Source organism: Lutra lutra, chromosome X (assembly GCF_902655055.1).
Source record: "Lutra lutra chromosome X, mLutLut1.2, whole genome shotgun sequence".
Taxonomy (NCBI): Eukaryota; Metazoa; Chordata; class Mammalia; order Carnivora; family Mustelidae; genus Lutra; species Lutra lutra.
In genome coordinates this window covers 54242874-54264995 of record NC_062296.1, presented here as the reverse complement: position 1 = coordinate 54264995, position 22122 = coordinate 54242874, and the positions used below count along the sequence as shown (strand labels likewise).

The 22122-nt window shown below is 51.9% G+C and overlaps 1 protein-coding gene across 5 annotated transcripts in view; it reads right to left on the bottom strand.

Annotated features, from left to right (window-relative positions):
• IQSEC2 (IQ motif and Sec7 domain ArfGEF 2) overlaps positions 1-22122 on the bottom strand; it is a 76369-nt gene that overhangs the window by 2494 nt on the left and 51753 nt on the right. For 4 of the 5 annotated variants that reach the window (XM_047715605.1, XM_047715601.1, XM_047715603.1 and 1 more), the window contains 12 exons: positions 17219-17480; positions 15888-16289; positions 12474-13369; positions 10909-11070; positions 10311-10433; positions 9144-9310; positions 6435-6574; positions 5377-5502; positions 3361-3460; positions 2711-2872; positions 965-1138; positions 424-473 (listed from right to left, as the gene is read on the bottom strand). In XM_047715605.1, the coding sequence (XP_047571561.1) occupies positions 424-473; positions 965-1138; positions 2711-2872; positions 3361-3460; positions 5377-5502; positions 6435-6574; positions 9144-9310; positions 10311-10433; positions 10909-11070; positions 12474-13369; positions 15888-16289; positions 17219-17480 (2764 nt within the window). The remainder of the gene's footprint in view (positions 1-423; positions 474-964; positions 1139-2710; positions 2873-3360; positions 3461-5376; positions 5503-6434; positions 6575-9143; positions 9311-10310; positions 10434-10908; positions 11071-12473; positions 13370-15887; positions 16290-17218; positions 17481-22122) is intronic. The other variant, XM_047715604.1, reaches the window with a different exon arrangement.

Genomic DNA, 22122 nt, shown 5'->3' with positions numbered 1-22122 from the left:
TGTCACATCCACTATCTCATCTGAGCCTCCGCCAGGAGAGGAAGAATCAGTAGGACCTCCTCCTTATCCCCATTTTGCAGGCAGGGAGAATGCTAGGCCCGGAGAGACACAGAGTGACTTGCTCCGGCTCAAAGGGCAGGACTTGGAGGTGAGAGCTTCTCACGGTCCAACTCCAAGGGCATCTCTACTCAGAGTCGGCCCTGGGGTTGAGAGGGGCTAGGGAGAGTGGAAGACAGACTGAGAGACAGGCAGAGTGAGGACAGACAGAGTTGAGGACAGATGGAGAGAGTGGTTGGCTGGGAGAGGCAGCCTCGAGGTTCCCATCAGGGAAGAGGGGGAAGCAACAGGTCCCCTCTTCCTCTGGGGCTCTGAGGCAGGGCAGGGCTCATGCAGAGGGCGAGTGGGGCAGGAGCTGGCACTTACTTCGATGGTGCTGTCCAGCGATCCCACGCTGTTACGCCGCCCCCGCTTCCCTGCACCCACAAGCAAGGAGCCCAGCGTCAGAGCAGCAACCCCCCCTCCCCACCCTGCTGGGCTCCAGAGCTGGGCACCAGGCCTGGGCCCCTCCCGGGGACAGACACCCCTATTCCCTTTCCCCCATTGAAGAGGGGAAGGTGGGGAGGAGGAGAGGTGGAGGAGGAGGCGTGAGAGGAGGAAAAGATGGAGAAGGAGGAGAGGTGGTACCGGAGAGAGAGAAGAGGAAAGAGAGGAGGAGAGGTGGAGCAGCGAGAGAGAGGGGCTAAGACTGTGGCCCCACTTCACATTCCCTGGCCCAGACTCTGGGCTCCACCTGATCTGACCTGGCTCCCAGGCCCCCTGCGGCATGGTGCCCAGGGCTCTGGATAAAGGCAGGGTGCATGCGTGTATGGTGGGTGCAGGGAAGGCTGGCGGTCAGTGTGATAGGAGGCAGAGAGGACGCCCTGTCCCACATCTCCCCAGCCAGGGCAGGGCCCCAAAGACTTGCCTGCGTCAGAGAGGTCTCGCAGGGAACTGCTGAGTGCGCCCCGTTTGAGCCCATCGCCTGCCCCATACGTGTCTTCCAGGCTGCTGCGGGCCAGCGTGCCATTCACTGAGTCCTTGGCCCCTCCCGGCTGTGAGGCGTTAGGCCGCATCATACCTTTCTGCTTCTCTAGCTCCGCTGGGTGGTAGTGGGAGAGACAGGGAGAGAAGGTCAGGGATAGGAGTGAAAGGCCACCTGACAGATGAGCCTTCCCCACCCTTGCCCACTCTCTCCCCAGGGCTCCTGCTTTGCCCACTGGACAGGCAGCATGCTACCCCCAAACCTCAGCTCCATCTTTGAAGCTCCCCTCCCCGCTGCCCACACTGCCCAGCCCCATTTTGTGCCATGTCCTCTGGCTGGGTTTTCCCGCTGTTCCTCTCTGGTGCCTGCTCCTCCTGTTCCTCCTGCTCCTCCCCTCTTCCTCTCACCCTTCTTGCTCCCAGCTCCCCTGCCCACTCTCAGTCTGGTCTTCCAAACCACCCCTGCCCTTCAAAACAGCTTCACAGCTGCTGGTCACAGCAGGGGCAGGAAGGATTATGGCAAAGGGCAATCATTCCAAAGTCTGCTCGGTTCTCAGATATCTTGTTCCAGAGCAGAGGGCTCCTGGAAGGACAGGAGCAAGAAACCAACAGGAATCGAAGCCTCTATTATATGCCAGCAGTATGCTGGGAGCTGTGTTTACTTGATTTCGCTCCATCTCACGACAGTTCAGAGGTAAGGCATTATCGTCCACATTTTTCAGAGGAAGAAACTGAGAATCCGGGAAGTCATAGAGCTTGCCCAGAGTCATACAGCTGGAAATGGGGAGCCCATATTCTGGAAGCAGGTCTGCCTGAGTCCAAAGCCTACATTCTCCAGCCTCTTTATACCCCACCTCCCTGAGGAGGTCATGGAGACCTCTATCGCCTTCCCCCTCATGTTGGTACGCTCACCCCTCTCTAATTAGCCCCTGGGTCTCAAGGATCTGGTAAACTGAAATGTATGACCCTGCCTTGCTGAGGAGTAGCATTGACCCTGGAACCATGAAGAGCTCACCAAGCAGCTGTCCACTGCCTCAGTTTCTCTCTCTGTGTCTGCCTGCCTCTTTCTCCTCAACACCATGTTACTTAACTGTGACTGCTTAGCCTGGAGAAGAGAAAACTTGGAGGGCATCGAGCGGAATGAGATGTAATCACTATTTCCCATTATATATGCTGAAAGTGACTTGATGCGGCCTCTGGGGGCCAGAAGAATGGGTGATAGGGACTCAGCTCAGGAACTGGAATGTGGGAAGAGGACACCTTATCTACCTTACCTCATCGAATCTCCACAACTCTGTGAAGGAGATTTCATCTTCCCAATGTCACGTATAAAGAAACTGGGGCTCAGGGAGTCAGGCAACTTGCCCTGGTTTACCTAAGTAATAAGTAGCAAACCTGGGATCTGAAACTAGAGTCCTACCTCCAGAACCCTGATTCTTCTCCCTGCCACCTTTCAATAGAAGGAAGAGTTGGTTCACAATTAGGGCTTGGCGTAATAATCTGCTGTTCAGAGGCAATGAGCCTCTTGTCACTGAAGGTATTCAAGCAGAGGCTGAAAGTTTCCTTAGAATGAGGGTAGGAAGGCTGGACAAGCTCACCCTCGACTCTGAGCTTCTCAAAGGACAGGATTCTTGGTCTCTGCAGGGTGCTGTGTCAGGAAAAGGGGAAAGAGGCGCCACTGGCTACTCACACTCCACGCGGTATTTCTCCATCTCCTGCACCTCGGCAATGGACTCGCGCAAGTCAGATGTGAAGCGAAGCCGGTCCTGGAGGCTGGGGGCGTTGAAAATGATGAGGACTTTGCGTTCCCCGCCAGGTACCGCGGACAGCAGCTTGATCCCAAACTGGTAATCTGTGGGGAAGGGGGAGGTCGGGGATCTTTAGCAGCTCCCCTTTGCCCAACCCCGCAGCCCCCAAACTTCTGGTACTCATGGCCCCGTTACTCCCTGTACTCCAGATATGAAGGCAAATTGAACTCTAGCTGCTCTCTCAAACCCCTTCCTTCACGTCTCTGCTTCTACTCACATTGCTTCTGCAGCCACCCAACAAAGCTCCTCTGGCTTGGTCCTTCAAAGTGCAGCAAGATCACCATCTCTTTGGCCCATCAGAAAACATACACACCCCAAGGTTCTCTCTGCCAGACCATGAGCTCCCCAGGGCACGGACCTAAATTATACTTCACCCTGGTCTGCCCTGCATCCCAGGACCAAGTAGGTGCTTTGGAGATCTTAGTCCCATCGTAAAGGGCTCCAAAAAAACCAGAGGTTGGTACGGATGAAGGATGAGTATGGGGGCCATGGCATAGACTTTTGGGATGCAGGAATCCAGGAAGGGACTCACATGAATTCTGGAAGAGCTGCATGTGCATTTCCACGAGAGGAAAGGACTGACGGAAGCTGTACGTCACCAAGATCTTCTTCTTCTGGAAAATTTTGGTGACCTTTGGCGGGGGGGTTGGGAAAAAGACAAGAGGCAGGGTTTGGGGTGGGGAATTTCCACATGACACCTATTTCTCATAGCCGCCCTCTCCCCTCCCACCACCACTAGCGGACACATACACACAAACACACATACCCATGAGCTGGGAAGAACTGAAGCTTGAGAAGCAGAACAGAAGAGACGGGAGAAAATGCAAGTTCCTCATATGTAATGACGACGCACAACAGGCATATACGATTTTTACAGGAAGTAATTGAATGCTGTCCTCTCCAGAAAGCCTGTTGTATCTAACACCTCACACGGACTCCCCTATCCCACCCCCTTCTCTGAGCTTCTGGTAAGCTGCTGCTTCCGTGCCTTTCACCAGGAGGCTTTAGCTGAGCACTGTGCGGGAGTGGTCGCCCCCTGCTGGACTGGGAGCACCAAGAGGAGTCTGGTTTTCGGGTTTCTTGCCCATCCCGGAAGATCCCAGCCAACAATGGCAAATGCCAATGAACCCATGTCTAGAGCTAACGCGTCTTCCTCTCAATAGCCCAGGGTCTTTGTCAAGTAGTTGGGCACTCTGGATTCGACCACCATAGGCTCTGAACACCTCAGGCAGTCTACGAGTGGCATTTAAAAGCAAAATACTTCATTTCAGGGCTGTTACAGCATGTGGTTATGCAAAGCATTTTTTTTTTTCAGTCCTTCGGACCGTGAGCTCCCAAGAACAAGGACTGAGTTTTGCTCATCTCTGTGAACCCAGTGCTTAGCACGGGGCTGGACACACACTGGCGTCAGTGTGTGAGAGGTGGTGAGACATTTACTTAGCACCTGTGTGAGCCAGGCCCTCTTCTGGGTTAGGCTATTCCCCATCTGACTTGTTAACTCCATCCTCAGGACAACCCATGAGATAGGGATTAGCCCCACTTCACAGAGGAGGAAATTGAGGCTTAGAGAAGGCATCGGAGGGGCTTCATCTAAAGCAGCAATTCTCAACTAGGGATGACTTCGAACCCTGGGGGACATCTAGCAATGTCTGGAAACAGTTTTGCTTAAAGGAGTGCTACTAGTATCTAGGAGGTCGAGACCAAGGATGCTGCTATATGTCTTCCAATGCACAGAATAGCCCCCATAACAGTTATCCTGCCCCAAATGTTAATAGTGTTGAGATTGAGAGACCCTGTTCTAAAGAATTAGAGAAGACCACGGGGGTAGGGTCGGGGGGAACAGGTCACTGTCCTCAAATCCCTGAGGAGCAGAAGAAAGACTTGTTCTCTGTGATTGCAGGGGCCCAGGGAAGATGGTTAGAAGAAACCCATTGGGAGACAGTTTCTACCAATCAGAGCTGTCTAACCAGGAAACTGGCTGCCTTGGAGGAAGGCAGTCTTCTGTCTCCGCAGTCATGCAACCAGGGGGCCATGCAGGATACTGGTTCTTGCTCCACGTAGGTTGGAAGGGAAACCCTGAAATTCTCTTCCCACTGGCAGAGTCCTTAAGAGTCCCAGCTCTAAAAGATGCATGTCTACAGTGGTGACAAGCTTGGTTTTCAGAATCACTTTGATCATCCTGACCACCTGAAGGTTTCGGAGTAACCTCAGGGTCACAGGTTCCTCTCCTTCCAGCCAACACTCTGGGCTACAGAGATGGACAGGGACTTTTTCTATGGCTTCCCAGGTTGTAGGTCTGTCAACTCCCCTGGTCCTCACATTTTCTCCCCCGTGCAGCTGTCCACCACCACCAAATGGATCCGAAAGGGGAAAGAGGGGGAGAGGGGGCCTGTGCCTTATCCAAGACGGCACAGAGCCCATGGAGAAGCACCTCACCCACCACGCCTCCACCCGCTACCGTTAACGTGGTTCACCCCAGACCCAGGGTCCAAGTTCACCACCTCCTCTTCATTTCCTTCCCCTGCCCCCCGTACCCCAAGGCACATACCACAAGGAGATCGTTGAAGAGGAATACTTCCCGCTGATGCAACCCTAGCCGCTGGGGGCGGTTTGGATCTGGCACCTCATAGAGTTGACAGCAGCAAACCAGTCGACGGTGAGGAAGAGACAAGACCTAGTCAGGCATGAAGAAATAGGTGTCAGCAAGGCTAGCATGCCAGCTTCGGGCCTCCGGCACCTTACCGTTTAACCTCAGGAGGAAGTCTACCTCTGATACATATCACTGTCACTGTGACACGAGGAGTCCGAGCAATGGAGGTGTCGGCTTGCCTTTGTTCTTAGAGCTCTCTCTGTCTGGAGTGCCTTTTTTGCCCAGTTGCATATTCCACTCTTCCTCCCCATCCCAGTTCTATGACTGAAAATGACTTTTCCCTCCTTTCTGCTCCCTTAGACTGACTATAAGGCAGAAAGAAGTATTATGCTGACACTCCCCACTCCCAGTCTGTGAATGTCCCCAAGGACAGAGACTGTCTGATTCATATCAGTGTTCCTATTCCCTAGTGAAATGCTGGGCTCTGTGGAAAGGCATCTGTAATGTTTTTTTAAAAAAAGATTTTATTTATTTATTTGATAGAGAGAGATACAGCAAGAGAGGGAACACAAGCAGGGGGAGTGGGAGAGGGAGAAGTAGGCTCTCCACTGAGCAGGGAGCCTGATTCGGGGCTTGATCCCAGGACACTGGGATCATGACCTAAGCCAAAGGCAGACACTCAACCAACTGAGCCACCCAGGCATCCCAACATCTGTAAATGTTTGTTGACTATAAGACTAGAGGGTGTTCTTGGTTTTGGTTATCAATTAACTATTACCTTGGCTCCTCACCTGGGATGGAGAGGCAAAACTACAGGTGGAAAGGATGTGCACTAGAGGCATTCCCCCAAGAGCATCTCACTCTGCACCACGACCCCCGAGGAATGCATTATCACCCACTCCATTCAGCAGGAGACGGGGGGTCTGGGGCTCAGAGAGGGGAACTGACTTACCTGCCACTCAGTGGCAGAAGCCAGCCCAAATCCTGTCCCCTCTGCAGCCCCCCAAGGCACTTACCGGTTTCTTGCCCACAATCATGCGCTCCACAGCCTGCACCTGGGACACATGGTCATCATTGGTTCGCAGTTCACGGCCCTGGATACGCTGGTAGATGCCCACCAGGAGGTCTCGGGGGATGTCTTCACCATTGTCAACCCCTGCGGAGGGGAGCAACACAGGGATATATTGCATAAATGTGGAGAGTGGGTGGCAGGGGTTCTCCACAATATCCCACACTGAAGCAGGAGTGCAAACAATGGCTATGACTGGAAGGAGAGGGCACCTTCAGTCCTTTGGTCAGGACTGGGCCAGAAAAGGCGTCCTTTGCCAAGCAATTGGATGACCAGCTGCTTTCTTTCCCAGCATGGGGATTTTTTTCTAAGCAATTCAGAGCACACTGTGATGAAAATCATCAGATACTTTTTTCTTTTCTAACTAGCAAAAATAATGTTAAATTATATATCCAGTGTTAAAAAGAGGGCAGGGAAGCGGGCACGTATATGAACATAACTGTTTTGGAAGATAACTTCGCAAACACTTGAATATTCCATGACTCTTTTTCTCGGAATCTGCCCTAAGGAATTACTCAGAAATACATGCAAAGATACATGTACAAGTGCTACTTACAGGAAAACTTCGAAACAACCTAAGTTCTCACAATAGAGGCCCAATTAATTAAAGCTGAGTGTATCCAGTTAAAATAATTTACAACTATTCAAAACTTGGTGTTTACAAAAAGCATGAGAAAATTCCTGTAACAAGGTAAGTAGAAAGAGCAGGATAATAAATCACATTCACGGCGCGATCTTAACTTCATAAAAAGTTCCATATGCAGAAGGAAAAAAGACTAGAAAGCAACAAAATAAAATATCAACCACGGTTGCCTCTAGGGGGCAGAATTCGGGATGATTAAACAATTTTTTCTCATTTGCTATATTTCCGAAGTTTCTGGGTATGAGCAAGTATTCATTTCATTTGTTTGCTTATTTATTTAATAATTGGAGGGGAAGGATATATGCATATACAATATATATACACATATACATGTATATACATATATATACATATATGTATTTATATATGTGTATATATATTTGGAGAGGTACTTCCTCTCCAAATACATATACACACATATACATATGTATGCACGTATATAAGTGTGTATATGTGTGTATGTACATGTATGTGTGTGTACATACAGAGAGAGGAGGACGGAGGGAGAGAGGATGGGTGAAAAATGAATGAATGAATGAATAAATGACTAATAGCAGGATTCTGGGAGACAGCTCCAGATGGCCTCTGATCTAACTCTCCTCCCAAGTCTACCATCCTTCTCCACTCCTGACTGTCTGCTGAGTGAAACCCACTCACTCTTCCCTCTAAACCTTCTGCTAGGGAAGATGTTTCTCCTTTGGAAATGCCACACCTCCTCCTGGGGCAGGTGTTAAGGGAACATCCGTCATCACACCGCCTTTTTACCTCAGCTGCCAAAGAGCTTGAGCCCAGCAACCGTGCACAGCCTGCTGGTCAGCCAATTTGTCTCATCTGTTTGTTTTTCCTCAATTCTGTTTCCCCCTCTCATTTCTGTTTAAATAATCCTAACGTCTGTGCTGTTTTTAGTAGGCTGGTCTTTGGTGAGATGCCAGGGCTTGACATCAATACAATAAACTAAGAAAAAAAGGTCAGGGTGCCTGGGTGGTTCAGTGGTTAAGCGTCTGCCTTTGGCTCAGGTCATGATCCCAGGGTACTGGGATAAAGCCCAGCAATGGGCTCCCTGCTCAGCGGGAAGCCTGCTTCTCCCTCTCCTACTCCCCCTGCTTGTGTTCCCTCTCTCGCTGTACCCCTCTCTGTCAAATAAATAAATACAATCTTAAAAAAAAAAAAGGTCAAGGTGACCCCTCTCACCTGGCATTCAAGGCCCTCATGTATTGATTCCCACTGACCTTCCTGACTGCATCGTCCACCCCATCTTGATTGTTTTCTCAACAATTTGTCCTACCTCTGTGCCTTTGTATTCTTACTGCTACCTAAGCCTCCTCTATTGCTATTCTGTCACATTATCCATGCCTTCAAGGCCCACCTTAAAATGAAAACGCTACTTCCTCCAGAAAGTGCGTTGGAGGTGGGCTCTCTCTCCTCTGAGCTCTGACTGCACTTGTGGCCTGTCTAACATCACGATTCGCTCTTTCTCTTGTGTTGGGTTTCTGGTCTAGTAAGTCAGTTTGTCCCACAAACCAGGAGCTTTAAGGGCAGGGGCTGGGGTGTCCTTAGCGCCAAACACAGGGCCGGGTACATGGGAGGCACTCAGGGTCAGCTGGCTGGTCAAGGGAATAAGTGAACATATGGATGGAGGAAAGGGTACAGAGAAGAATTAAATGAGTCTTTATGGGCATAAATAAAGAGGAGAGGGAAAGAGGAAGTGATGTGTCAATGAGTGGATCAGTACAAGCTCTGTAAGAGCCAGGGCTTTTAGCTCTCATGCTTACTGCTATAATAACCCCAGAACCCACTTGCTCATTATTCGGTGCAGGAATGAGCAGACAAACAATATTCGAGCAAATTAATAAGGGAATGTGGCAGCTTTGGCAGAAAAGGAGAGAACCCCATAGGTTCATCTCCAGGGAGTCTATGTGATCTTCCCCCTCCTTCCCCAGCCCACCCCCAATCTGCCCACTCTCCCTTCCCAGGTGAAGAATGGGACAAGCTGATAGGGAGGTGTAGGGTCACCTCTCAGGTTCTTGATGAAGTCATCTAGTTTCATCTTGCGTTCAGCCTTGACGCTGGGACTGTACATGTCGGTATTGAGGAGGATGATGGCAAAAGCGAGGATGAAGATGGTGTCTGGGTTTCGGAACTGGCGCACGAGGGCTGGGTTACACACACAGTACCGCTGGCTGCAGGGCGGGATCATGGCCAAGGTTAGTCACCAGTAAGCTTCACCTACCCACCATCCCTCGCCCCCGCCCCACCAATCCAGTCTGGTGCCCCCAGCCTTCTCCCCCAAGAAACATCCCCAAGCCTTTTGGGCATGTCTTCTTCCTTCAGTTTCCCCATGACTAGCGTGTAAAAATCACTACCACTACCTTTTACGGAGCTCCGCTAGGGGACTTAGGTATATTGTGTCATGGAATCCTACCACAAGCCTGCAAGGTAGTGATTGGCAGCCCCATTTTACAGAGGAAGTAATGAGACCCAAAGCAAAGAGGTAAACTGCCCAAGGTGAAAGAGCTGGCAAAGGGTGAAGACAAGATGAAAATCCAGATCTTTCTGACTTTAAGGCAAATCCTTCTCCCATTATGAGCAACAAGTTCTCCATCATTCTCCTGTTTCTCTGCTACATACCCCTAAGTGTTGGGGCCAGGATTTCTATCCAGGTCTGCCTGATTCCCAAAGCTTCAATGGTAGAGGATAAGAGTTAAGGGCACTGGGTCATGGAGGCAAACACACTTGAGTTCAAATCCCGGCTCCACCTCTTACTCATTGAATGACCCTGAGCAAGTTACTTCACCCCCTAAACTTCCAATTTCTTATCTGCAACATGGGGATAATAATAAAAGCACCTACCTCATTGGGTTGTTATGAGTATTTGGTCAAACAATCATGCAAAGTGCCTAGCTCAGCACCTGCTATCTGGTGAGGACTCGACAAGTGTTAGCTGGGGCTGCTGTTGTCGTCAGCTATTGGATGTCCACATCTCAGGTGCTGAGCTAGATACTCTAGGTACACTACCTCTGATCCTCACAACTGCACGACTGCCTGGCAAGATAGGACTTATAATTTCCATTTTCTGGTGTGAGGAAAGTCTGAGGTTCAGAGAGGTGACTTGGAGACACAGACTCCGCTGCCCCCTGGAAGGAGGTTAAGGGCAGTTTTGGGAATGGGAGACAGGCACACCTGAAGGCTTCGATGAGTCGCTCCACTTTCTGGGCCTCGCCTTGAACCCGGATGTGGGATTGGAACTTCCGGAGTGCATCATCCAAATCCATGGAGGAGAAGTCCATCTCGTCCACCACACAGCTGTGAAACAAAGAAGTGGGTATGGCACTCTCAAATCCTCTGTAGAAAACCTCTGACCTATCCTGACCTGCCCGAATAGACAAACACCCCCACTGCCAGACTTCTAAAATCTGGACCCATGGCCCTAGCAAGTACTTACAAGGATGGAATGTTTGAAATGGAATCCATCCCAGAAAAATCAAGGCCAGACACATGGTTACTAAGGGTCCTTTCCATTGACCCACTCTTTTCAGAGACAGGAAAACTGAGGCCCAAAGCAGGTCAGAGGACAAACAGGGCCACCCAGAAGACTTGTAGAAATAGGGCCAAGAGAGATCAGACCTTTTTGAAGTACAGGGGCATGGGAGCAGGAAGGTCTCTTCATCCTGTTTTGTAAAGTTTATCTGTGCAAAAAGGACCAGCTGCCCACTTCCTCCCTCCTGCCCTCCTTTTCCAGGAATCCCTGGCCCAGTCTGCCCCATCCTGGGGTCCTCACTCCAACACATCTCTGTTGAACTGCTTCTGCCGGTTCCCTAGGAATTCCCCTATCATCTGCCGGCTCAGGCCTTTCCGTTCCAGGATAAAGTGAGCCACTCCCACCGGTGTGTCTGACAGGAAGCCCCGCTCGATCAGATACTGGATGCCCTTCTCTGGCTTCCTGCAGAAAGAGGGGAGGTAGATGAGATGACTATCCTCCAAGAACTCGGCCCTCTGTCCCACTACTTGAACTAATTTGGGGTCCAACCACAGCCTCAAAGAACCAAAGAAGTTGAATACATAATTTGGCCCAATCCCTTCACAGATGTGAAAACTGAGGCCCAAGGAGAGGAAGCCACTCTCACAGAGCTTCCAAACTCCAAGGTATCCTCAACCCAACTTCCTCCTCCATGGGAGCCACACTACGATGGAAAGAAAATTAAGATCTAATGAGAGGCCACTCTATACCAGGAGCTTCCATACCCCTAGCAGGCACAGAGGAGTCCTGGGAAAAGGCGTGAGCTCCAGGCTACGCCCTTCTCTCCCAGTCACAAACCCTCTGAATAGGAAAGCAAAGAGGTTACCTTGTCTGCATCTCACATTCCACCCAGACAAGGTATTACCCAGCCTCTGTGGGTGGTTCAACAGACAAGATACTCCCCACTTTCCACAAGGCCAAATCTGGGTCTGAACTATCCCATATTCAGAACCCCAGAGCCTTAGGTCCCCATGAGGCTGGAATTTGGAAGGGACTTTGGTGCCACCAGAGTCTCAAGTCCATTACTTACCTGTTGTATGACTCAGGACAACTCCTTTTTACTTCTCCAAGCCTCAATCCCTTCTCTATAAAACAGGGACACTACTTCCCACCTTACTGAGCTATTGCGAGAAGTAAATACAGGTGACGGCATCTACTAAGCTATAAAGACATAGGGCATCCATTTTCTCTTCCTTTTCTGACCAAATGTCACGCTTCCACTCCGCTCCTAGGCACCTGGCACAAAACCAGGCATCTGGAAAGAGCTCGGACATGGTCACGGACTACTCCAGCACCCCACGCTGCCCCCCAGTGCCTCAGATATACACCCTGCTAAGAGATGGAAGCCCTGAAGCCCAAGGAAGGAACACACCTTGCCCAGGGCTGCACACACAGTTTGGCCAAAGTCGGGTTAGGGGTCCAGGGCTCCTGGGACTCAGAGCAGGGCTCTTGATACACTGTATCACCTCCTCACCGAAAAGGGGATGTGGGGGAACTGAGGTTCAGAACCTATCCCTATAGACAGCAAACTGGGGCCCAGAGAAGGAAGCTTCCTGCCCCAAGTCCCACAGCCAGTCAGAGGCAGTACTAGGACTAGAGCTGCTTCTGAAAAAGGGTGTGTGTGTGTGTGTGTGTGTGTGTGTGTGTTTGTGGTGGGGAGGGCTTTCTATTCTGCCACTCTGCTGCCCAGGCCAGGGAGAAAGCCCATCCACAAAATGAGAGAGGACAGCGGAAACAGGAGCTCTGCTTGGAGTCCAGCCCCCGTGGTCCAGGCATTCCCGGCAGGATAGGGAGGGGGTGAGGAAGCAGGAGCAGGGAGCACGTACTTATTGAACAGGTTGAGGCCAATTCTGTAGTGCCGCCTCTGCACCACGTCATTGTTAAAGGCTGGTGAGTCCCAGCTGTGCCTCGTCTCCCGCTGGTAAGTCTGCTTGCACAGGCCTGTGGCTGGAGGCTCCCTCAGGCTGTCCCTCGAAGAGGAGCCAGAGCTGCAGTTGATGGTCTCATTGGAATTGCTGGAGCTCTCAAGGCTCTCATTATCTCCACCATCAGAGTTCTCGCCTGCTGCCTCACACTTCCCCAACCTCCGACCCCCAGCCACACCACTGGGCCCGGTGCCACTGTTGGGGGCTGGTGGCAGGGGCCCTGGCGGGGCTGGGGCTGGGCCCTCGGGGGCTGGGTAGTGGCGGTGTGGGATTGGGGCCCTGCCTGGTGGCCCCTTGTGCTTCAGGGTCCCATGGGGGCTGCAGCCATCAGCCTCATACACCAGCTGGCGGTGGACAGAGCCGCGATCTGAGCGGTCACTCAGGTCCACGGAGCTGTCACTAGGAGGCTCAATGGTAAGCAGGGGGAGGTGGGCGGCCCGCAGCCGGAAATCCCGGCACTCCAAGCACCCAGGACCCCTGCGAGTGCCTTCCTCACGGGCACCATCTTCCCGGGTCCCTGGTGGCACTGGTGGAGGAACTGGTGGGAGAGGGGCTGGTGCCCAGAACTCAGGCCGGCCCTGGGGTGGGGGCTCTGTGCTGGGCAGTCGCTCAGGGGATGGTGGGGGAACTGGGTCATCCAAGTAGAGGGGAAGATCACTGAAGGATGTGGCCGAGCTGTCCTCTTGCTGTTCCTTTGACTCCCGCTTCTCCAGCTGGGCTGACCCTGGCTCCTCAGACATGGGCCCTGATGGGTGGCAGTTCAGGGCCTCATCAATGGATTCAGCCAGAGACTTTACCTGTGCGGGCGGAAAGGGGAAGCGGGAAAGGGAGAGAAAGGGAGGAAAGAAGAAGGGAAGGAGGATGGGATGGTGCAAGGGAGTAATGAGGAAGGAAGGAAGAGTGAAAGGGAGGGAGGGAAGGAGGGTAGAGGGGAAGGAGGGAGGGAGGGAAAAAGGGGAAATCTTCCTAGTGGGTCAGCCAAGAAGAAGTGGGTCCCCTCCCCCACCTCCACAGGTTCTCTGCAGTATATAAAACAACTCCCAGGGAGCCATTGTGAGCTCACAGGAGCTGGGTAATGGTGACAAGTTCTCTTCTCAGAAATCTCAGTATCTCCTTCATGTCCCTATAGACCCAAGCCAAATGCCATCTCCTCCCTGATTCAATTCCTATTTCTTGCCTCTGCCATCCCCCAGGGTAAACCAAAATCTCGGCTTCCTGCAGGCTCCCAGAGCCCTCTGTCTGGTTCTGTCTTAGGAAATCCATATATTTATTATTTGAGATCCAAACCATGGCTGGTAACTCAGCTTCTCTGTGGTATCCAGTCTCTACACCCTTGTGTACCACACTGACCCAGGCGTGGTCTGTGGAACCAACAGTATATGGCAGAAGGGATGGGATGTCACTTCTGGGATTAGGTTACAAAAGACTACAGATTCCTTCCTGAGAACTCCTGTTCACTCTTCCCTCTCTCTCTCTCTATCTCTCAGACCCCTTGTTCTGGGGGGAAGCCACACCATGAGCAGCCCTATGGAGATGTCCACATGGTGAGCATCTGTAGTCAAGCGAGTGAGCTTGGAAGCAGACCCATCATCCCCAGTCAAGTCTTCAGAGACTGTGGTCTGCTTGGCTGGTGACTCTGGCTCAGGGTCTCATAAGAGACCCTGAGCCAGAGTCACCAGCCAAGCCACTCCTGGCCCTCAGAAACTGCATGAAGGAATAAATATTTCTTGTTTAAGCTCAGTCTTAAAGTTCAGTTTTAAGCTACTAAATTTTGGCATCATTTGATATGCAGCAATGTAACTAATACACGTAACTAACACACTTCTCCATTGGACGTGGACAGCACTGACAGCTGGGCCCAGGCCTGGTTCCTCATAGGATCACCAGACTGTGATCCTGTAACCCCCATTCTCCCCTTGAGGGCTGGGTCCAGGTCCGGCTTCCCTCTTTTCAGCTCAGCTCAACACACTTGACACAGAAGAGGTATTCAATTAAATGTCTGTTGTTATGAATGGATGAATGATTTCAATCTTCCCTTTAATACTTCTTTCCTTCCCCCTACATATACCCCCTCCAGGGATAGCCCAGGGGTTACCCCTAGCTCCAGGGAAGCCCATCCTGGCTGATGGCAGGGCCAGATCACAGAGATTAGAGAAGAATGATCTCTTCTCTTACAAGGCTTCATTCATTCATTCTTTCATTCAATAATCTCTGCCAAATACCTCCTCGGTTTTAGGAAGGAAACTAACATGTACTTAGCAGCCACCATGCATAAGTGCTATCATGTATATTTCCTAGCTGAAGTGACTCTTCACACCAGCTTTAAAAGGAAGGTTTTACCTCTGTCTTATTGATCATGTTTCAGTGAGGTTAAGAAAGCTGCTGAAGATCACATTTCTGGGAGATGGCAGAACTGGGATTTGCACCTGAATGGCTCCACAGACTATACCCTTGAGCTGAGAATGATCTTCTCCCACCACCACAGCCTATTACATTCCCGCCATTCCGTGTTTTTGCCAATGCATTGCCTGGGCAAGCAACACCCTCCCAACAGTCTCTAACTTGCTAAATCTTATCTGTCTGGTAAGGCCCAGCTCCAGTGCTATTTTCCCAAAGAAGCTTTCTCTGTTCGTCCCAGAAGAAAGTTTCTTTTCCCTCCTCTGGGTTCCCATGGTACTCTTGGTGGTCCTTCCTCATGGCTTGGAGCCACTCTGCTTCAGGGGACAGTCACGCGCACATGTCTGCTATTTTCTACTGGCTTCGGAGAGCCTTAAAAACAAGGACCCTGGACAGCTCTCATCTGTCTCCATCAAGGTGCCCAACCCTGAGCTTGGTCCCTAGTAAGTGCGGTATAAGAGAAAGGGCACAGAGTTTGAAACCAGACAGAGCCGAGTTCCACTCCAGTTCCACTCCAGTTCACCTCTCAGGGATTTGGAGCCTCAGTCTCCTTCTTTGTAAAACTGGGAAACCACCACCATCACCCCTGCCCCCTCCCCTGGTCTCGCGGGGGTCTCGAACACACAGCCCCTGGCATGGAGTAGGAGCTCATCACCTGTTGGTTAGACCTGAACTCAATAGTGGGTCACGTTCCAGAGAGTGGGAACATAAATTTTCTTTGTGTTCTCCATGCCTAGATTTTTAACTTGCTTGTTTTAACGACCTGATTTTTCCGTCTGGCCAAATCTTTCTCCTCAATCTCACAGCCCCTCCTCAAATGGTCTCCAGGCAATTCCTTTTAGTATGGAACATGGGTAAAGAGGCATAGGAGTAGCTAGGGCATGGGGATGGGGAGGAAAGGCCCTTTTCAGTACTGACCTGTTTGGAGAAGGAGTCCTCGAGCTCTGTGATATCATTAGAAAACTCTCCAGATGTGGTGACGGAGCTTCCCCCACCATCAATGCCCCCTCCACAGGAGCCTCCATAGGGGAGCCCTCGTTCAAGCCGGTGGCTCCGGGCACCAGCCATGGCACCCTCGTCCAGCGAGGCAGGCTTGCCCTCGAAGTACGCGGGGTTCTGTGCCTTCTCGTACTCCTCGAAGGAGAACTGCATCCTCATGTTGGAAAGGATGATGCGGCGGGACATGCGGCTCTCTGAAGCTGAGCTGCGGAGCCGCTCAAAGTTCTTGTTCATGCGGTACTGGCGAAAGGCTGTCTGAATGGTCCTGGCAGCCCTGCGGCTCAGGAAGGAGCCCCCATACTTCCTCTCCAGCATTTCCACCTAGCAGGGGAGGGTCGAGGGGAACAAGGTCAGAAACTCACGCCAGCCTCATTCATCTCCCTGAGCCTCAACCACATACCACCCCCCCCACCCCTGGCCCCAAGTCACAGCTAACTGCCTAGAGCTGCCTGGACACGCCAGGCTGGGCTCTGTGTGGTGTCCTCATTTTAATCTATGATAGCACTTGGCACATGAGGCTGGATGGTGGTTTTCTTTCTTATTTACAAGAGGTAGAGGTCCATTATTCCAAAAAAGTTAGAAAAAAACCCAGAGAAGCCAAAAACAGTGAGAAAGTAAGAAGTAAATTGAGAGCCAGAAGGAGGAAAGGAAAGAGGAAGAGAGAGAAAGGAGAGAGAGAGGGAGGAAGGGAGGGGAAGTGGGGAGAGAGGGAAAGAAAGAAAGAAGGAAAGAAGAGAGGAAGGAAGATCAGTTTGGCTAAAGTCACGATATGTAGGAATAACCACAATTAACATTTTGGTGTACATCCTTCCAGGTTTTCTTTTTTTTCCCTATATACATGGCATTTTGTGCCCCCCAGCCTTTTTTTTTTAACTAAATGATATCCTGTGTGATATATGTGATATACTATAGCACAGTCTTCTGAAAGTGTCAATGGATGTGTGTGCTTCTCATATTAGATTTTTGGAGGACTGGGTCTGGGTCTTATTCATCTTTACATTTCCAGTGAGGGCTTGGAGCTCAGTCGATGTTTGTTGAGTGAACAGGAGACTCAGCGGATGGGTGGTGAATGAGTGGGTAAGTCCCCAGTAGGGCAAAGGATCCTAGAGCTAGTCTCCCATTCTGGGCTCCCTATCCCTCCCTGGATACCACCCTCAAGTATCCCTCTTTGGGGATCCCTCCCTTGGTTCTCTCACACCCTTATTCCCCCTCCCAGCTCCCATTCCCAGCCAGAGCCATCTCCTCTGCACCTTCTTGTCCTGCAGGTCCGTGGAGAGTTCATAGCTGTCCGACAGGGCCTTGGAGCGCTTTATCTCCTCCTCCTCCTGCTTCCTCAGGGCGACACTGGCTGGCTGGAGGCGAGCTCGCTGAGCCCAGGGAAGGCCCACCCCAGCTGGGGGGCCCCCCATGTGGCTGCTGGTGGGGGGCAGCTGGCTCAGCCGGTAAGGGGGTTGGCTCCCAGGACTATCAACCGCTGTGCTCAGGTCACTGCCTGGGGCTTCACCCTCCACACTGTGGGGATGAGATAAGATGAACCAGGATGTGGGACCAGGAGATGGGCCTGCTCAGCCAGACTGAACGTGGGTGGACCAGATCCCTTCCCACAACCCCATCCTCCCCAGCTTCCTCACAGACATAGGAACCCCAACATTTAAAGGCCAGAGGGGAGGTATACTCCCCACCCCAAGCTGCCCTTGGCAGTCCCTTCCCTGCAGGCCCTCTTGACTTCACAGCCTTACCATCATTGCCCTTCTGCCCCACCGCTCACAGCTCCAGCTGCTTAGACTCCTTTACCTCAAAGCTGGGTCTTCTCACAGGCTTGTCCCGGTTCCTTCTCACCCCTCACACCTGGTCCACCATGGCCACGTCCCCTCACAGCCTTATCCACAGACCAATTTCCTCCCAGTCTTGTCCACTCAAGTCCCTTTTTCTTATAGTCCTGGCCCCTAACAACTCCATCCCCAAACCTTCCTTCCCCTGACAGACCAGTTCCTTCACAGAGCCCCCTCCCCACCGCAGGCCCCTTCCCCTCTCAGCTCCAGCCCCCTTATGGCTCTGTCCCCAACACCGTTTGCTGCACTTTCCCTCCCAGCCTGATCCCCCAGCACCACCCCAGATCAGCTCTGACGCCAAGCCTGGGGCCCACTCCTGAATCCTGTGCCTCCAGACTTAGCCCTCCCCTGCCCAGCCCTGCCCGTTACAGCCCTGCCCCTGCCCTCTGCTGCCTGGACACTGGCCTGGCCAGTTCCCAGGGTTCCTTGGCTGCAAGGGCTCGGGCTCGGAGACAGAGAGAGGCGCCTCCCATTCAGCATCCTCACAGATAAAGAGCTGCCCTGCGGGGCAACTTCTTTTTCCTCCTCATGGCCTCCTCTGTTCAGCTGGGGGCGGGGGAGGCAAAAGTCTTGAGGTTGAAGACTGGCAGGAGCTGGGCACGGGACCTTGCCCGCCCTGGTTACCCAGAGCTGTTGTTCCGCCAGACTTGCTCCCATGGTGCCATGGCAACCAGGCTGCCAGGGAACCCAGGTGGCGACAGCGCCCAGGCGCCCTGAGCCTAGTAGGCAAGGTGAGGAGTCACAGAGGTGAGGGGAATGGAGGAGGGGGGCTGGGAGGGGAGGGACAGGTGGGTGAGGCATGGGGGCTGTGGGGGGAGTGGGTGTGGTGGAGCCCAGAGAATGGTCTGGTTTGGGCAGGCACATGGTTGAGGGGGCTCTTAGCTGGAAAGGCTTAAGGGGCCACTCCTCAAGCCCTACTTGGCAGAGGCCAGGGCGCAGGGCAGGGCAAGCGGGGGTGGATGTAGGGGGACTCCCTACCAGTGTAAGAACTTCAGCTGGATCAGACCTGCCAGCCTTGTGGGAGAGCACTTTGGGCTGGGGCTGGGTGCAGTGGGGAGGCAGCACCCACCCACCTGGCTGGGTCCCGGGCTGCAGGGGTAGAGCTCAGCTCCACCTTAGAGGATCCCCTCCCCACCCACCATTCATCCTCCACCCTCCCAACGTCATGCTATAACACTGCCAGGAACAAGGCAGAAGCAGACTGGGGAGCTGCCCTCTACCCCAAATCCTCTCTCCTCCTGGGCCTCAGGGGTTGTGAACTCCCACTTCAGGTGTCAGACCTAGTCTAGCCCTCCCCTTCCCCCCCGCCAACCCAGGCATCTAAGATGCTCCTCAGGACTGAAGGATCCTGCTCATCAACCTTTCAAACCTCTCCCTCTCAGCATACAGCTTAAACCCAGTTTTGAGCCAATTGTCTCCTCTGTTCGTAAACCATATGTAGCTCCCGCTGCCCACAAGAGATAGCCCAAGTTTCTTATTCTGGCACCTGAGGCTTCTCAAAGACACAATAGCTAATGCTTATGAAGAACTTAGCACATCAGGCACTGTTCTTACCACTTCACATTTAATAATCTGTTTATTCTTCAAAACAATCCTATGACATAGGTATTGTGATTTATCTTCATTTTATACATCAAGAAACTGAGGCCCAGAGAGGTTAAGTAACTTATCAATGGTCACACAGCTCCTAATACTAGAGTCAGGATTCAAATCCAGGCAGTCTGACTCCAGAGCTCATGCCCTTAAACATTCAGCCAGACTGCAGGGTGAGCTGCCAGCCTCCCATCCTCTCCACCCTTCCCTTCAGCCTGGCCCAGATCCTGTTTCTCCCAAATACTCCTCTTTCCACCTCCCAAACTGCTCATATAGTACCTTCCACCTGGAATGCAGTCCCTATCACCTCTGCCATCTGCAATCCGAGAAATCCCCCCACACCCTACTTCTATCAAGATTCAGGTCATATGCCACCACTAAGAAGCCCTCCTGAAGCCCGCCTCCAGCCAGAAATTATTGCTGATCCTGTTCAGAGCTCCCACTCACAGCACATGTCTGTCCTTCTTTTTATGGCGCAGGTTAGCTTTGGCAAAGCGTGACAGCTATTTGTGTTCCTGACTCCCAGAATCCCAGCACAGGAAGAGAATTTGGTAATCTAGCCAGCCCCAAGCACAAGGCCTGGAACAGAAGAGCTCGATAAAACCTCTGGAGTGAAGGAGTCAATGAATAAGCTCCGGTGGCTGTGCTGATCCTCCCCCCTGAGCCTTGACCTCCGCCGGCCAGTGTCCTCTTCCAATCCATTCTCCATCCTGTGGCCAGAGAGAGCCCTCCAATGTACAGATCTGACCATTTTGCTCTCCCACTAAAACCTTCCCAGGGCTCATCCGAACTCATTCAATGAACAACAGTTGAGCATTTTTGGTATGCCAGGCCCAGTGCTGGGTGCTCGGAATATATTGAATATAATATAATTATAGAATATAATATATAATAGTGAACAAGACACATAAGATGTGTTCCCTAGGGGAGGTGACACTCTAGCGGGAGAAACAGACTATAAATACATACTATCATTGTAGGTAGAGATAAGTGCTAGGAAGGAAAATATGGCAGAGTGGTCAAATGCACTGTTTTCAACATGGCGGTCGGGGAAGATCTTTTGAAGAAATGGTGTAGAAGCCGAGCCCGGATGGAACTGAGGGAGTGAGTAGTGTGGTCACCTGAGGCCAAAGGAGTCCAGACAGAAGGTAGAGCCAGCGCAAAGATGTTGAAGTAGAGCAATGCCTGGCACGTTTCAGAAACAGCAAGAAAGCCAGTGTAGCTGGAGCAGAGTGAATGAGGGGAGAGTGAGAAGAGGTAAAGTTAGAGGAGGAATGGGAGCCAAATCATGAAGGGCGATGAGCCCATGATAAAGACTTCGACTTCTGCTCTGATTGAGATGAGCAGAAGAGGGACGTGATCTACCTTAGGCTTTATAGGGATCAACTTTCGGGGGGATAACCTCTAACTACCTCAGCAGAGCTGTGGATGGCTCTCCTGATCTGACCCCTGCCTCATATATCTTCTGCCCCATGACTTCAATCTGACTACATCCTGCTCACCCTTCAACAGTTAGCTCAGGTGCACCCTTTCATGCCTACCTGCCCCCTCCACACGGCTTGGCTTACAGGTCCTTCCTCTGCTGCCACAGGGCCCTAGAGTCACCCCATCCCTAGGGCAAGAGCATCAATGAGCTGACTGAATTCTTGAAACTTATGGCAGACCCCATTAGCCCCGTGTTATAGATGAGGACACGGAGGCTCAGAGAGGTAATATAAACTTGCTTAAGGTCACACGGCCTATTAAGTGAGAAAGTCAGAAAGCAGACACAGGGCCCAGGCTGTCTTCGCACGTCGCACGACATCTTGTTGCCTCTCACCACTTCTGGCTCCGCGCTGCCCCTGACTCTCTGCTCTTTGGTAATTCTTCCCTTCGGAGCTGGCCCCTAACTTTGATTGCAAAGGGAAGAGGGGCAGGGAGGTCAGGCTGTCAGTACAGTCTCCCCCAAGAGGGCCTGGCAAAAAGGACAGTGTTTGAGGGTGTCCTTCCTGGTATCATACATATTGCTGAAAAAAACCGGACCTGGGGATGTGAAATCCCTTTACTCAGAGCCCCCAAAACACTGAGAGGTATGCTGATCACATGGAAAATCTCTCTCTCTCATATGCACACATGCACACACATGGACACACACACACACTCACACACACACACACACACACACACACACACACACACACACGATATGTGCAGTAAAAAGCTGGGAGGCCCAGCTTCAGGTCTTGACTGCCATTTAGCAGCTTTGTGAGCCTGGCCATGTCACTTTACCTCCCTGCACTTGTTTCTCATCTGTGCAGGGCTAGAGGGAAATGCAATTCCCTGTTTGGATTCTTGGACTTCAGAAAGGGCCTGGGAGGGCCCCCCCCCCACCACTCTGCTCTGGACTTCTCCCAGCCTGGAGCAAAGAACACAAGAACACACACACACGTGCCTGTGTGCACTATCTTCTGGGCCATTCTGTGGGAGAAACTGAAGAGCATCCTCTGCAGCAGGGCGGGGGGCGGGGTGGGGGGGAATAAACCACGTTACACAAATAACCACAGTACAAAACTGAAAGTTCTCAAGGCTGGGGAACAGAGGAAGTGTTGGGGGAGCTCAGGAGAGAGATTCCTTCTGCTTGGGGGTGGCTGAGCAGAATAAAAATAAACTCACACTTGCAGCGCACCTTCCCTGTGTCAGGCATTTTCCGCACATTATTTAATCTGCATGACAAATGTGAAGGAAGAATT